Source organism: Coffea arabica, chromosome 1c (assembly GCF_036785885.1).
Source record: "Coffea arabica cultivar ET-39 chromosome 1c, Coffea Arabica ET-39 HiFi, whole genome shotgun sequence".
NCBI lineage: Eukaryota > Viridiplantae > Streptophyta > Magnoliopsida > Gentianales > Rubiaceae > Coffea > Coffea arabica.
Window position 1 is genome coordinate 35,469,631 of NC_092310.1, and position 13,758 is coordinate 35,483,388.

Genomic DNA, 13,758 nt, shown 5'->3' on the forward strand with positions numbered 1-13,758 from the left:
CTAAAAAGGTTTTTACTTCATTTTTCAAAACTACTTTTTGGGTGACTTGGTACACCTCAACTCAATATTAAGTGACGACTCCTATTTAAAACCTTTTTAGATAATCATTTTGGCCAAACCGTCGCATTTAAAAGTCCCATGGCCTTTCCCTTTACTTCACACATTTCACACACACTACACATCATGATTTCTAAACGACTATTACTTTTCTTTATTTATTTTCAAAAAATGGGGCGCGACAATTAGATAAAGCTAGTACAGGTACTCTCGTCAACCGTCTCTTAACTCCTGAAAACTATCTTCACACTTAGGATTCCATATAAATTTTTCACTTTTCTTAGTCAATTCGGTCATGGGTCTAGCAATCTTAGAAAAATTCTTGATGAATCTCTGGTAATACCCTGCTAACCCTATAAAACTTCGAATTTCATTAGGATTTTGCGGTTGCTTCCACTTAGAGTCCGCTTCCATTTTGGCTGGATCCACCTTAATCCCGTCCTTGAAAATTATGTGTCCTAAGAATGTCACTTCTTTCAACCAAAACTCACATTTGCTAAACTTGGCATACAACTGATGTTCCCTCAAGGTTTGTAAAACAATTCTCAGATGTTTCTCATGATCCTCAAGAGTTTTAGAGTACACCAATATATCATCGATAAACACCACTACAAACTAATCTAGATAAAGCTTAAAAATTCTATGCATTAAATCCATAAAAGCTGCAGGTGCATTAGTCAATCCAAATGGCATCACTGTGAACTCAAAGTGTCCGTACCTCGAGTTAAATGCAGTTTTAGGTATATCTTTTCCCAAAATCCTTAACTGATAATAACCCTGCCTGAGGTCTAATTTTGAAAATACTACTGCCCCTTGCAATTAGTCAAACAGCTCATCAATGTGGGGCAAAAGGTACTTATTCTTAATTGTGACATCGTTCAAGTCTCAGTGGTCTATACACAATCTTAAACTCTCATCTTTCTTTTTAACAAACAAGATCGGTGCTCCCCACAGTGAATCACTTTTCTTTATAAAACCTCGCTCTAGCAAATTCTGCAATTGCAATTTCAAGTCCTTCAATTTAGCTGGAGCCATTCTATACGGCATCTTAGAGATAGGTGCTACCTCCGGAGTCACATCAATCTTAAAAGCTATCTCCCTTTCTGGAGATAAAGATCCTAATTCTTCAGGAAAAACATCCGGATACTCCTTTACTACGGGTATATCTTCCAATCTCACCTTATCATTAGGAGTATTTATAAGAAAGAACAAATATCCTTGAGCTCCCTTACTTAACATTTTTCTAACTCGAATTCCTGAGATAAGAGCAGATAAGGCTAATCTACCCTTACATCCAGTCTTAGAGTTGCCTCTCCTGGAATGCACAACTCTATCATTTTCGTCTTACAGTTCAACTATGCATTGGAACGAGTTAACCAGTCTATTCTTGAGATAACATCATACCCCTTAATCGCTAATCCCATCAAATCGGCCAGTAATTTCTACTCCCCAACCCAGATCTCACAATCCTTATACACCAAGTTAGCGATTAAACTTTGATTCCCATTCATTGGCTTCACATCTATTCCACTCATAAAGTTAGGGTTCACAAAAGAGTGTGTTGCACCCCGATCAATTAAAACCTTAGCTAAACAGTGAAAAATAAGGATCGTACCTTCGACCACCTCAGTAGCATCGAAAATCTGTTGATAGCCCAATGCGTAAACCCTAGTAAGTACCTTTGGTCGACTCCCTCCAGCACTAGTCTGCTTAGAGGTTGACTTTTCTGGCCGTTAAGTACTACCTCCTACTTTTGGCGTAATCGGATAACTTGCGAGTTGGTGCTCGGCACTACCATAGTACAGACACTTTCCCGCCTTCTTCCAACAATCATTCTTTGAGTGATTTGACTTGCCACAGTAGCCCCTAATGATAAGGTGAGATTGGAAGATATACCCGTAGTAAAGGAGTATCCGGATGTTTTTCCTGAAGAATTAGGATCTTTATCTCCAGAAAGGGAGATAGCTTTTAAGATTGATGTGACTCCGGAGGTAGCACCTATCTCTAAGATGCCGTATAGAATGGCTCCAGCTAAATTGAAGGAGTTGAAATTGCAATTGCAGAACTTGCCACAGTAGCACCTATCTCGTTCAACCTTGCCTACTACGACCTCCTCTTGATAAAGCCCCTCTTAGAGCTCCAACGGTCCTTACTCCTCCCGTTCCCCTTCCCAACTTGGAAGATGGAGCACTTTTACTAGCCTGTCCAGAAGAGTAACTAGGAATGTTTCTTTTCTTAGTATGAAAATCCCTAACTTGCAACCTTGCACTTTCAACCCTCTGCGCTTTCTCCAGTACTTCAATGAACGTAGAGATTTGCGCTGCTGCCAACCCCTCCTGAATCTCCACATTAAGCCCTTGTACAAAATGTATAATCCTTTTTCGCTCATTAACCACAAATTCTGGAGCATACTTAAAAATGTTAGTGAATTTCCCTTCATACTTAGCCACACTAAGAGTTCCCTGTCTCAACTTTATAAATTCGTCCTCCCGCTTCTCTTGGATCAGAGGCTGAAGAAATTTCTCATTAAACTCCCTCGTGAAGTTTTCCCAAGTCCAAGGGGTCTGCTGTGAGGACTCGCAAAAATTTACTTATTTAAATTTCCTATTTCTAGCTTATTTAATTATTTATTTGGCCATTTACTCAGAATATTTTATTTTGACCTTTTATTACTCAATTACATAGAATAATAACTCACATGTATTTTTAAAGTGACTCATTTCAAAATTTAATTTTTGAAAACTCGTTAAGTGAGAATAACGAATACACGTTTGGAGACAATAATCGAATCGATGACACAATAAGTTTGGAAAATTGGAGACTTGTACATTAGTCTTGAAATAGGTATTTTTATGTCTAAGTACTCAAGTATTAGTTAGTGATGCTATCGTTATAAGAATTTCTTGAAAATTCCGTTTTATCGCGCACAAATCGGAAGTACGTGTTTTCGCGCGCACGATTAATTGAGAGACTTAAGACCTTTATTTTGGAACTATTAGAATGAATAATAATAGTATGAATGAAAGTTTATTAGAGGTTTAGTGCACAAGTGAAATAAACTCGAGAGGAATCGAGCACGAAATGCTCGTGTGCGCGCGGGGAGAGAGTTGACTTTTGAGGCAACCTTAACCACACACTTAAGCTTCCTCAAGAAGCTTTCTCATCTGCACACAACACTCTCTCTCTTGCTCTTTCTGGTCAAACAACAAGGAGGAGAAATCTACCAAAATTCTTCTTCATTCCATCACCAAATCACCTCAAAATTTACATACACCTTGCTAATCACTTGGAGATCACCTCAAGCTAGGAAAAGAGCTTCATCTCATGGTTTTTAGCTTCAAGAGGCCAAAATTTTCTGATTTATTCATCAAGGAAGGTAAACAACGATCAACTACCAAAATCTTGGTTTATAGAAGATATATTGCACTTATAAGCTTATATAATCATGTGGGTAGCTTTATTTATGTTGGAAATTGGTGTGTGGGCTCTATGAACTACCACTATGGATTGATGGACTGATTTGATGAGTCTTGATATTATTAATGTTGAATTAGTATTTAATCTAGTGGAAACAGGTTGTATTGTGAAAGAAAGTTCAAGGGAATTTTTCCGTTTCTGCCCTTGCTATGTCCGTGCACATTGGTGCACCTTTTTGTGGTCCAATTGACTTATTTATGATGTATATATGTTGTGTGGGCTGTGTGGAAGGTTTCCACAAAAAATTACGTGATTTGGTTGGCCAAATGTTGTGATTTCGGAAGTTCATCAAAACTGGAATTTTTCCCGTATTGCTCTGGCAGTGTTTTTCAAACAGCTATAACTTTTTGCTCCGATGTTTAAATCAAGTATTGTTTGTGGAAATGGAAATTAGACATTCCCAGCTTTCCAACGGTATAAAATGCTCATCCTGATTCCACCTGAGTAATCTGTACCAACATTGTAAAGTTGCCTATTCTGTTGCGCGTCCATGCTGGAAGCTCTGTTTTGAGCAGCGAATTGATGCTCAAATATGAGCTAGTTGTAGACAGATTTTTAAAATGATTTCTTCTAAGAAGTTGTAGCTCTATGAGTGTAGTTTTCAACGCCATCAACCACGCTCAATTCTTAGTTGAAATGAGTGAGTTGTGGCCGGATCTCAAAACTGACTTTGTGAAAGAAACTCTACTTTTGGACTGATTTGTAACCAATCTTGACTTGGGACTTGTTATTCGAAATTCTTGGTGTAAATCATCTACCAAATATATCTTGGATGTTTTTTAGACATTTTCTACACAAATGAACCATCTTTGGGATGTTTTCATTGGCCAAAGGTTTGAGAAAAGAAAACTAGAGGTGCAAGGCAGCTTTGCCTTGGAGATTTGGAAATTTTGATGGTTTTGTTAACCAACTTTCCGAATGAATTCGCCAATGAAATTTAACAGAGGGATATCCCTTATATGGTAGGATAATACTTCCAAATTTGGTGCCATTCCGAGTCCATTTCGATGCTCAAACAAAGTCCCAAAGTCCGCGATTTAAATCTGGAAAATTGACCTAGCAGTCTCACTTTTTTGGTAACTTTGAGCCGCCATATCTTGGTGCTCAAAACTCCAATTCTTGTTCCACTTGTTGTGTTTTAAACCTTGATTGTAACTCTAATCGAGTTCCAAATTTCAGAGGCTAGTTCAAATTGTGTGAATTTTACCGAATTTTTAAAGTTGGCCAAAAAACCAACCCCAAAACTGTCTCGCAAGCCTAAAACAGTAATTTTGGGCCAAATTTTGAAATCATGGAAAAGTGTCTTTTAGGAACTTTTAGTACTTTGGAAGTAGTTTCCAACGGTACTAAGTTTTCCAATTTTGAACATACGAAGAGTGAGATACGATTTTTCAAAAATTGAACCTCAAATTTGAGATTTTCAAACTTGACAGGAAATGAGTTTCTGAAACTCTTCCCTATCCTTCAATACTAATTGACCATTTTGGACTTGTCTTCATGAAGGAATCAGTTTTTCCTTGTGTTAATAAACACTACTTTTGAACCTTGAATTTTGAGAAAGTAAAGCCCCATTCCGTGGTATTTTCTAGATTGTACAAGTGTACAATCCCTCTCTTGATAAGAAAGGATTTTCAAGAGATAATGTGTAATAGATAACTATTGTTTGCTCAGGTGCTCAAGGAGGCCTTCACGAGAATCTCGAAGGGAACACCTAAAGGTTTGTTTACGCACTCACTCTCTTATTTTGATTGGTGAGTGTCAAGTGCATGAATTTGTTGCTAAGTGGTTAACTGTTTCTTATCCGTTATGTGACATTTGAAATTTTTGAGACGAGTGTGTACTTTACCGCACTCGTTCTCTTTCGAGCGAAATCATATTCGTATTTTGCTATGTGAATTCATATCCGGTTTGTACATATTAATGTGGATATGATTTGTATTTGTGGTTCGTATATATGATTTGTATTTGGAATCGTTGATTCGAACGTTGCTTATCGACTTATATTCATATTGGTATTCGTATTCGTATTCATATTCGGGGGATGCCTGTAGACACCAAATTTTGAATAATTTTATGTAGCATCTATTTCATGATTTTCATTTTAGATTGCTTGCATTTTAGTTCGTTATTGTGTGTTTTGCACTATTAGTTGTTATGATATTTTGGTTTTATTCATTTTCGCCCTTTTAGTTGACCTATTTCATTTGCTATTTATTATTATTTACTTTTAGTTTTAGTTTTTAGTTTTAGCTTTTAAGTTTAAGATTAGCATAGAGTTTTTAGAAAAAAGAAAAGGAAAGCATCAAAAATATGTTTTAGTCATTTTGTTTTTATTCAATGCTTTCTCGAAGGAAAAATGAAAATGAAAATTATAAAAAAGGGAGAAAAGAGAAAATTAAAGGAAAAGAAGAAAAAGAAGAAAAATTCAAAAGAAAAAAAAAATAAAAATAAATAGGCTTTAGTTGGATTTGAAAAATGAAAAAAGGAAAAAAAGGAAAATTTGTTCACAAAAATATGTTTATTTCTTTTAAATTCAGCTTTTTGGCATTTTTAAGTTATTTTTTAAAAAAAAAAGTGAAAAATGAGAAAAATGAAAAAATGGAAAATTGCATTTTTTATTGTTTTTAGTTTATTTTTAGCTAATGTTAATTAAGTTGTTTTCATCATTCATTATTATTGTTTTATTATTATCATTTTTGTTGTTTAATTAATTAATTAAAAAAAATTTAAAAAAAAAAAAAAAAACGTCGCGGCATGCACGCTGCAATTTTTTGCAGCGTGCAAAGGACAGCCTCAACAGCCATTGGATGGCTGGATATGAAGGCGAGAGGTAAGCCTTCATCCTCACCATTGAGGTGAGGGTTTAGGAGATTGGGAAGTGGTTATAAAATGGATAAGAAGGCTCAGCCGTAAGGGGGAGAGAGAAGGGAACGGCTGAAAATCTGGGGAGAGAAAAGAACAGAAAACAGCGGCCGAGAGAAAGGGTGGGCTTAGGTGGAATCTGGAAAACAAAGAGAAAGCAAGAGAGACTGAGAAAAGGATTACAGACGGCTAAAGGAAAGTATAAGGAGGGCTGAGAAAGAATTGAGAAGGAGAGCGAGAGAGAGAGTTTTTTTGGGAAGATAACGGCTGAGTGAGAAAAATCTGAAGGCTTTTAACGGCTGGGGTTTGGTGAATGGGCTGGAGAGGAAACCAGAAAAGAGACAAGCGGAGGACTTGACGGCTGAACAAATCAGAGGAGAGGAAGAGCTTCAGGCGGAAAAAAAAAAAAGAAAAAGGAAAAAGTCACTGGAGCTATTCATCCTTACGTCCGTCACTGCCTTCATCGAGGGAAAGCATCATCACTGTAAGTTGCGCCTTCTTCCCTTTAAGTCATTGAATCTTGTCCTTAGTTTGTGAGTTAGAAACCACAGATCTTCATAGTTGTATGCTGGGCATGATCGGGTAAATGAGCTGTGATTCCAGTGGCTCTGTTTAGAATTTGTGTGCTTTTATGAACTAAAAGCTGTTGGCTTTCGTGTCTCCTCTCTTGCGTACAAAAATGAAATGAATGGCATCTACGGTTTCTCCTTCTGTGATTTTTGATAAGCCTCAAAGATTGGATTTTTATGGCTGAAGTTATGTCTTGGCTAACGTATGTTTTATGTGATGTTCGACTGCGATGTTGGGTCCAAGATTAGTAGACATTCAAGTCATTTTTATTTGGTACCAAAAAATTTTGCTGGATGTCCTTTTCCTTTCTGTCTCGAGCTCTTGCATTTAGGATTTGAAGCATATTAGAACTTGCTTTTTGGTCTTGTTCCTCCTATTGTGTTTTGCTTGAATCAAGTCTGCAGACAGTCATTTGGCTGGTGAAGCATGTGAACGTCCATGCCCATTCTCTGCTCCTAAGCATGCCTGATTTGCTAAAATCTTTGTCACGGTTTTGTCTCGAAAAATGCAAAAGAAAAACCTATACTTTGAGGTTTTTATTCTAGTTTTGAATGGGTAAAGTATTAAATGATTGAATAAAAAAGGAAATCTGCATGTGCTAAACTCCCGGGATCATGGAAAAATCGCATGCTTGATGATCCTCCTGCTTGTCTTAGTTTTTGCCTTGGACTGAGTTTCTGCGCATACAAACCTGCTGCGCATACAAACCTGCTGCAACAAGCCACGCTTGAAGCGAGCTTGGCAACAAAAGGCAACAGTATCTGTGGATATTCGTGGCAGTTTTGGCTGAGTTGCATGAGCTTTTGGGGGGTGGTTTTGCTGCTCTTTTTGTTTCATATTCAGTTTTGTTGTGTTAATCAAAGTATCCAGATGTTAAATGTGGTCAAGTGATAGTCTTTGCTGGTTTTGTTTGAAGTTTACTTGAAACCTGCATTTGAAAGCTTGAAGTTGCAAAAATTCTGGATGAATATTGCCGCAAGCTTCACCTTTCTCTTTTGATGCATCTCATGCTTGGCTGTTTTCTTTTACCTGCATTTTCTGATTAAAGCCTCAGCCATCCATTTTTTTTTGCTAGCTGGGTTTGCATGTTTTGAGGTGTTGGGGTACGGGTTGAAAAGGAATTGGACAAGAGTGTTGGGTGTGTATGTTTAGGGGCTGAAATGTTTGAATCACGTTCAAGTGCTTGCTGGAAAAGAACAAACCATCTTTTTCGTATGAGCTTTATTCCAGATTTTTGCATCAGCTCGTTTTACGTCTCTTGCTGGTTTGGAGGTTTAAAATTATATGTCTTGTTGTTTGGTTTCAAATCATGATTTTGGCTAAAAAATTTTCAAGCAAAGCTGTGCGCTTTGGGTCCTAAATCTTGCATGAAATCTGCATTGCATTTGAAAGCTTAAAGGTTGCCGAAGCAACATTGGCTGGAAAATTGCAGAAATCTCAGTTTCTTCATGAGCCTTGCATGAAAGCTTTTTTCCAGATTTTGCATAACCTTCTTCTAAGTTGTTACATGCAAGTTGAGTTGTTGAATCCATTGGTTTGTTTTGCACAAATCCATTTGGGGTTAAAATGCTTTGTACAAATGAAAGATTGCTGAAGGAATGGCTGCTGGAAAATTGCAAAATATAAGCTACGTAACTTTGCATGAATTCTGCATGGAAAACTTTCAAAATTGGCTTTTGCCCCCCCCAAGTCCCTTTTTGTTCTACTAAGGCCCAAGTAGTTGGAACATTTAATCAATTTGATCCTTCTAAGTTTCTCTTTGTGCCACAAAAGCCCAAGCATGTTTTAGTATCTTGTAATTAAGTCCTAAAATTATTGCAACTTCAATCATTATTTGGCTTTTTCTTTATTTTTGGAATCTTTGAAGTGCTTAAACGATTTATTTGGACTTGAATGTTTGAGTAATGCTTGTTTTGGGTCTTTAGTAGATGCTATATTTGGAAATTGAACGGGTTATTCCGTTTTCTTGGTCTTTAAGCACTTTTTGAGCTCATTCAAGTTGCAATTAGGTGGGTTTTGGTGTTTTTGCTTATACTTTACTTTTAAATTGATGTCTTGACCCCTTTATTGTTTTGAAGCCATTTTCCTTCATTTGCTTACCATTAGGAGAAGGTATAATTTCTCTTATCTTTGTTTGTCTCTCCTACGTGCTCCTACGTGTTACGTGAATATGCATGTCTACTTTGCTTTTCTTAATTCCTTGCATATATTTCATTTACTTTTACTTTTATTTAAGTTATTCATTATGGGGTATGTGTACACCTCTTGGCTTGTAATAGATAGGGCATAGCAAGTAATTTGGTCCATTTTCCCTTTCCCTTTTGTTTTAGTTAGCAAATGTAATGGTTGCATGCCTATGTGTTATATGTTAAATGCTTTATTAGGATTTTGCATCTAGTCAAGCATGCTAAGTGTTATGTGCTACGTGTTTATAAGTGATTCGCATGTCTACTCGCTTTTTGTAGTATAGATGAATGGAATGGATGAATGTACGTCACCACACTAGTCCAACGCTAGTTGTGGCTTCTTTTATCGTTTCCACTAGTCCAACGCTAGTCGGAATTCATAGAATGGGCTAGTCCAATGCTAGACCCAATAGGTTCTTTTTTTCCTTTTTTCATTAAGTGCATGATCACCACATATCACGCATTTTTCCTTAGTTTGTCATTTGGTATGTTCCTCAAACCCCTTCCCCTTCATTTTAGGACTTGCATCTCATGCTAGTTAGGGTTCATTTGCGTGAAAATCCCTTCCGATAAGGGAAACGAGCGAGTGTGGCTACTCGATAGCCTTAGCACGCTAGTTTCGCCTTCTAATCAAAGGGAAAATCGAAGTCGAAAAGTTAGGAGTCAACCCCCGTACCCGACTTGTTGCATTCCTCTAGGGTCATACTTTCATTTTTATCACCTTCATACTATTTTAACCACATTTTTTCACATTTCTTAAACCATACTTTCTCACTACATTTTTCTCATCACGTGCTCAATTTCACCTCACAAATGGAATTCCACCTTACCTTATATATCTATTATTCTATTTTTACACACTTGCACACAAAAAACATTTGAATTTTATACAATTTCACACATGCACCTTTTTATACATTCGCACACTTGCACTTACATTTCTTGCATCTTTCATACACTTTCACACTTGCACACTTAAATTTGAACTCTCATTTGCATTAATCGACCTCTATGAGGTTTTCCTTTGTTGGCCGCCACAATTCATGTGGTTTGGGACCAAAAGCCTCACAAGAGACATCGTAGAATTTAGGATTGCATTTTCCTTTCCGTTTTGCATTCATATAGTCATATCCAACGTGCAATACATACATTGGGTAGAAAATTAGGAAAGGTAAGGTTAAGTCGCGCAACTAGCCTTGGCTAGGTCAAAGGGGTGCCTTGGATTCTATCCTTGCCTTCCCCTTTGTCAAACGTGACTCCCGAACCTTTTTCTTTGGCTTACGTGGACTAGGAGTCGTTTTTTAAAAGGGTTTTACTACTTTGTCTTTAAAAATTTATTTTTTAGGTGACTTGGTACACCTTAATCATTACCAAGTGGCGACTCCAATTTCTCATTCAAAAACCTTTTTTAAAAAAAAAACTATTTTTTGGGTCAAATCGTCGTTTTTTCCCAAGTCCCATTGAGACCCATGTCTTTTCAACTCACAAAAATCATTCTCCAATCACAATTGAATCAAAAACATCTTTCTCAAACCATTTATTTTTATTTATCAAAAAAAATGGGGCGCGACAGTTGGCGACTCCACTGGGGACTTCCTAAGTGGGTCCAAGCATTTTGACTTAACCATTCGTTTCCTTTTTCTACCCTTTCTATGCATGGCATGTGGATATTAGGATTGCATTTTTCATTTTTTAGGACCTTTTGTCTTATATACGTAATCAAACCAATCCCTCGACTCGCGAATGTATGTTTGAATGAATGTTTATTTGTTATCTCGCGCTTGCATTGCATTTTGGGAGGTATGGGTCACCCTAGAGCCTCGCGTTGGTTCTTGACCCTTCCCCTCCAAACGAGCACTAGCATACGAGCATACGCTTTACTTCTCTTATCCCTTTTATTTTTCTTTAGTGGCTTGTCACGCCACTCCACCCTATTAGGATTAGGTGACTCACTTGGACATGTGATCACGACACGATGTGTGTGTAGCATGTTCCAATGGGTCACTCAATCTTCCGCTTAAAGCTATTGGTTGATAGCCTTTAGCTTTTGGTCGAAGATTGAGGTTTTGATAGATTCACTCAAACACGTAGCCGTGACACGATGTGTGTGCAGCGGTGTTTGGGGAATCGCTCGAGCCACCGACGAAGAACCTTGGGATTGATGACCCTTGGTTTCTAAGTCTGAAGGCTCGGGGGCCTATGACCTATCGAGTCTAGATGCATTAGTAAGCCAAGCCTCATGCATCCATATTAGAATTGCCTAGGGTAGAGTCAGCCTTATCCTGAACTAGGGACACTATTCACGAGGGGAGGGGTCCCAACCCTCTTTCCTTATTTATCTTTATTGCCTTATCTATTTGTCCAAATGTGTTATGTGATTATGTGTTGAACTCACGTTTCCTTGTCTCTTGTCTTTTGCATTCACAAACATTAGGAAATAAGAGGTCTGGCATGACTTTCTTTTAGAACCTACCCTTGTAGATAGGTTATTGCACGTTTAAAGATTTTGGTATATTGCATTCGTAGATTAATGATTGCAAATCATTCTAGGCCTACCCTGGCAAATAAAGGGTTCCTTAGGTCACGTTTAATTTCAAATTGCATATTTTATTGTTTTAATAAAATAGCATCATGCATAAACCCTAGAAAGGGAACGCCACGTAGGGAATCCCGTTTTAGGAATAAAACCAACCCTTTTGTGTCCCATGGGTATTTAACCCTTCAAGGGACTGCACGTTTAAATTATCACATAACTGGAGGAATGAGACTCGTAGGTAAGGTAATTGACAAACTACCTTCTTCATTATCAGATGGCTTGCCCTCGCCGCATCTACCAGTTGTTAATACCATCAACTGAGGTTCAACAATGGCCTACCTTCATGTTACCTAGTGAACTGAATCAAGTAGCCCAATTTTTAGGACCAATTGGAGACTTTAAGCAGATCAAATCCAACAATTATTTGGTAGAGGCTTTAGTTCATCTTTGGGACCCCGAGTGTACTGCTTTTAGAATAGGCAATAGGCAAATGACTATAACACTCGAAGAAGTAGCTGGCCTCTTTGGTTTACCCACACGAGGAACTGCCTTGGTATTTCCATTTGCTTCCGACAAGGCCGAATTTTGTCAAATTATAGGATTGAAAGAGTCCGTGCTACGAGGGTCAGATCAGGGCGTCGCCGTGAATATTCTGTTTGAACGATTTGCGCCACGCGATGGATTCGAGAGGCATGTGACGGATTTTGTGTTCACTTCCAAAGCCGTATGGGAGCGCAAAAGGCTACTAGTATATGGGGTAGTTATGGCTGGGACCTATCTCTTTCCGCGAAAAGATCAAAAGATAGCCTTCAAATCAGCAAAAATTGTGAATGACCTTTTCTTACGAATTCAGGGTAAGCAATGTTCTATAGTCCCGACCATTCTCGCAGATATTTTCTTAGCTTGTACTGGTTGTCGAAAGGGAGAAAAGTTTTTCCATGGGGCGAACTTGGTTTTATACATATGGGCTACGGAACATTTTAAGAGACAAGCATCAGTTGCTGATAGTTTGCCGATGGTTGGATATAATTGGGTAATCACACATCCCAAAAGAGTCAACGAGGGAGTTCTACCTAAGAACGCATCCGAATGCGTGGATTACTTGGAAACATTGCAAGATTTCAACATTAGGTGGGTATTAGATTGGACAGACTGTTTTGAGCCGATACTTCGCACTAAGGAATCTGAACGTGTTCTTTTGCTGGGTACTCAAGGAATCATCTCATATACCCCGAAAAGATTTCTCAGACAACTAGGTCGCATTCAGGGGCCGCCACCGATTTCCGAGTTTAGTGAAGTCACCATTTTCTTTGATCAGGGGGTATGCCCAAAAGAGATCCCTATGAAGAGCCAAATCACTGAATCTTGGAGAACAATATCCGACAATAGAAGCATTCGTTATCTTCCGGAGCTCAAACAGAAGGGGGTAATGACCGCACCATACGAGGATTGGTTGAAAGATTCCACCACGCAAGGGTTGCAACATGAGCCGTATGAGGAAATTGAGAAGCTGAGAGCCATCATTAAAGCCAAGGACATGGAGGTGGTACAGTTAAAGAAATCCATCGAAGTGCACAAAGGAAAGGCAGAAGAAAACAAGAGGTTATATGAGAAGGAGCGAGAAAGGCGCCAAGAGATGAAGCGGAAATGTGGGGAATTATATGATCAAGCCGACCGTGTCCAGATGCCATATGCTAGAGAAAGTAAAGACTCTGTGTTGGATAGACTTAGGAACTTTGGTGATCTTGTACGAAATCGCCTTCGCGATATGATGTAAACAGATGTATTTGGTTTCTGCAATGAAATGAATCTCTTTTCACAAAGTGTTTGTCAAATAACAGGTTTGATTAATGGGTCTCATTCCGAAAGTGTTGCATCATGCTAGGCCTACCCTTGGCACAAAAAGGGTTCCCCAACTAGGACATGCATCCGAATTGTTCGAATAGCTACTAACTCATGTCTTTTTCTTTTTCTTTTTCTCTTTTGAATAAATTGCAGAAATTCAGTAATCATTGGTTTATCTAAAGAAGTCTTTTGCATTCTCAGGTAAATTTCAAAATAGCTTTTCGG

At 38.1% G+C, this 13,758-nt stretch overlaps 1 protein-coding gene across 1 annotated transcript; it reads left to right on the plus strand.

Moving 5' to 3' along the window:
• The first annotated feature begins 6,460 nt into the window (after positions 1 to 6,460).
• Positions 6,461 to 13,556, plus strand: LOC140013512 (uncharacterized). The gene is made up of 2 exons (XM_072062830.1): positions 6,461 to 6,880; positions 11,963 to 13,556. Exon 2 carries the CDS (start codon positions 11,963 to 11,965, stop codon positions 13,463 to 13,465), a length of 1,503 nt encoding a protein of 500 aa, XP_071918931.1. The 5' UTR covers positions 6,461 to 6,880; the 3' UTR covers positions 13,466 to 13,556.
• The last annotated feature ends 202 nt before the right edge of the window (positions 13,557 to 13,758 follow it).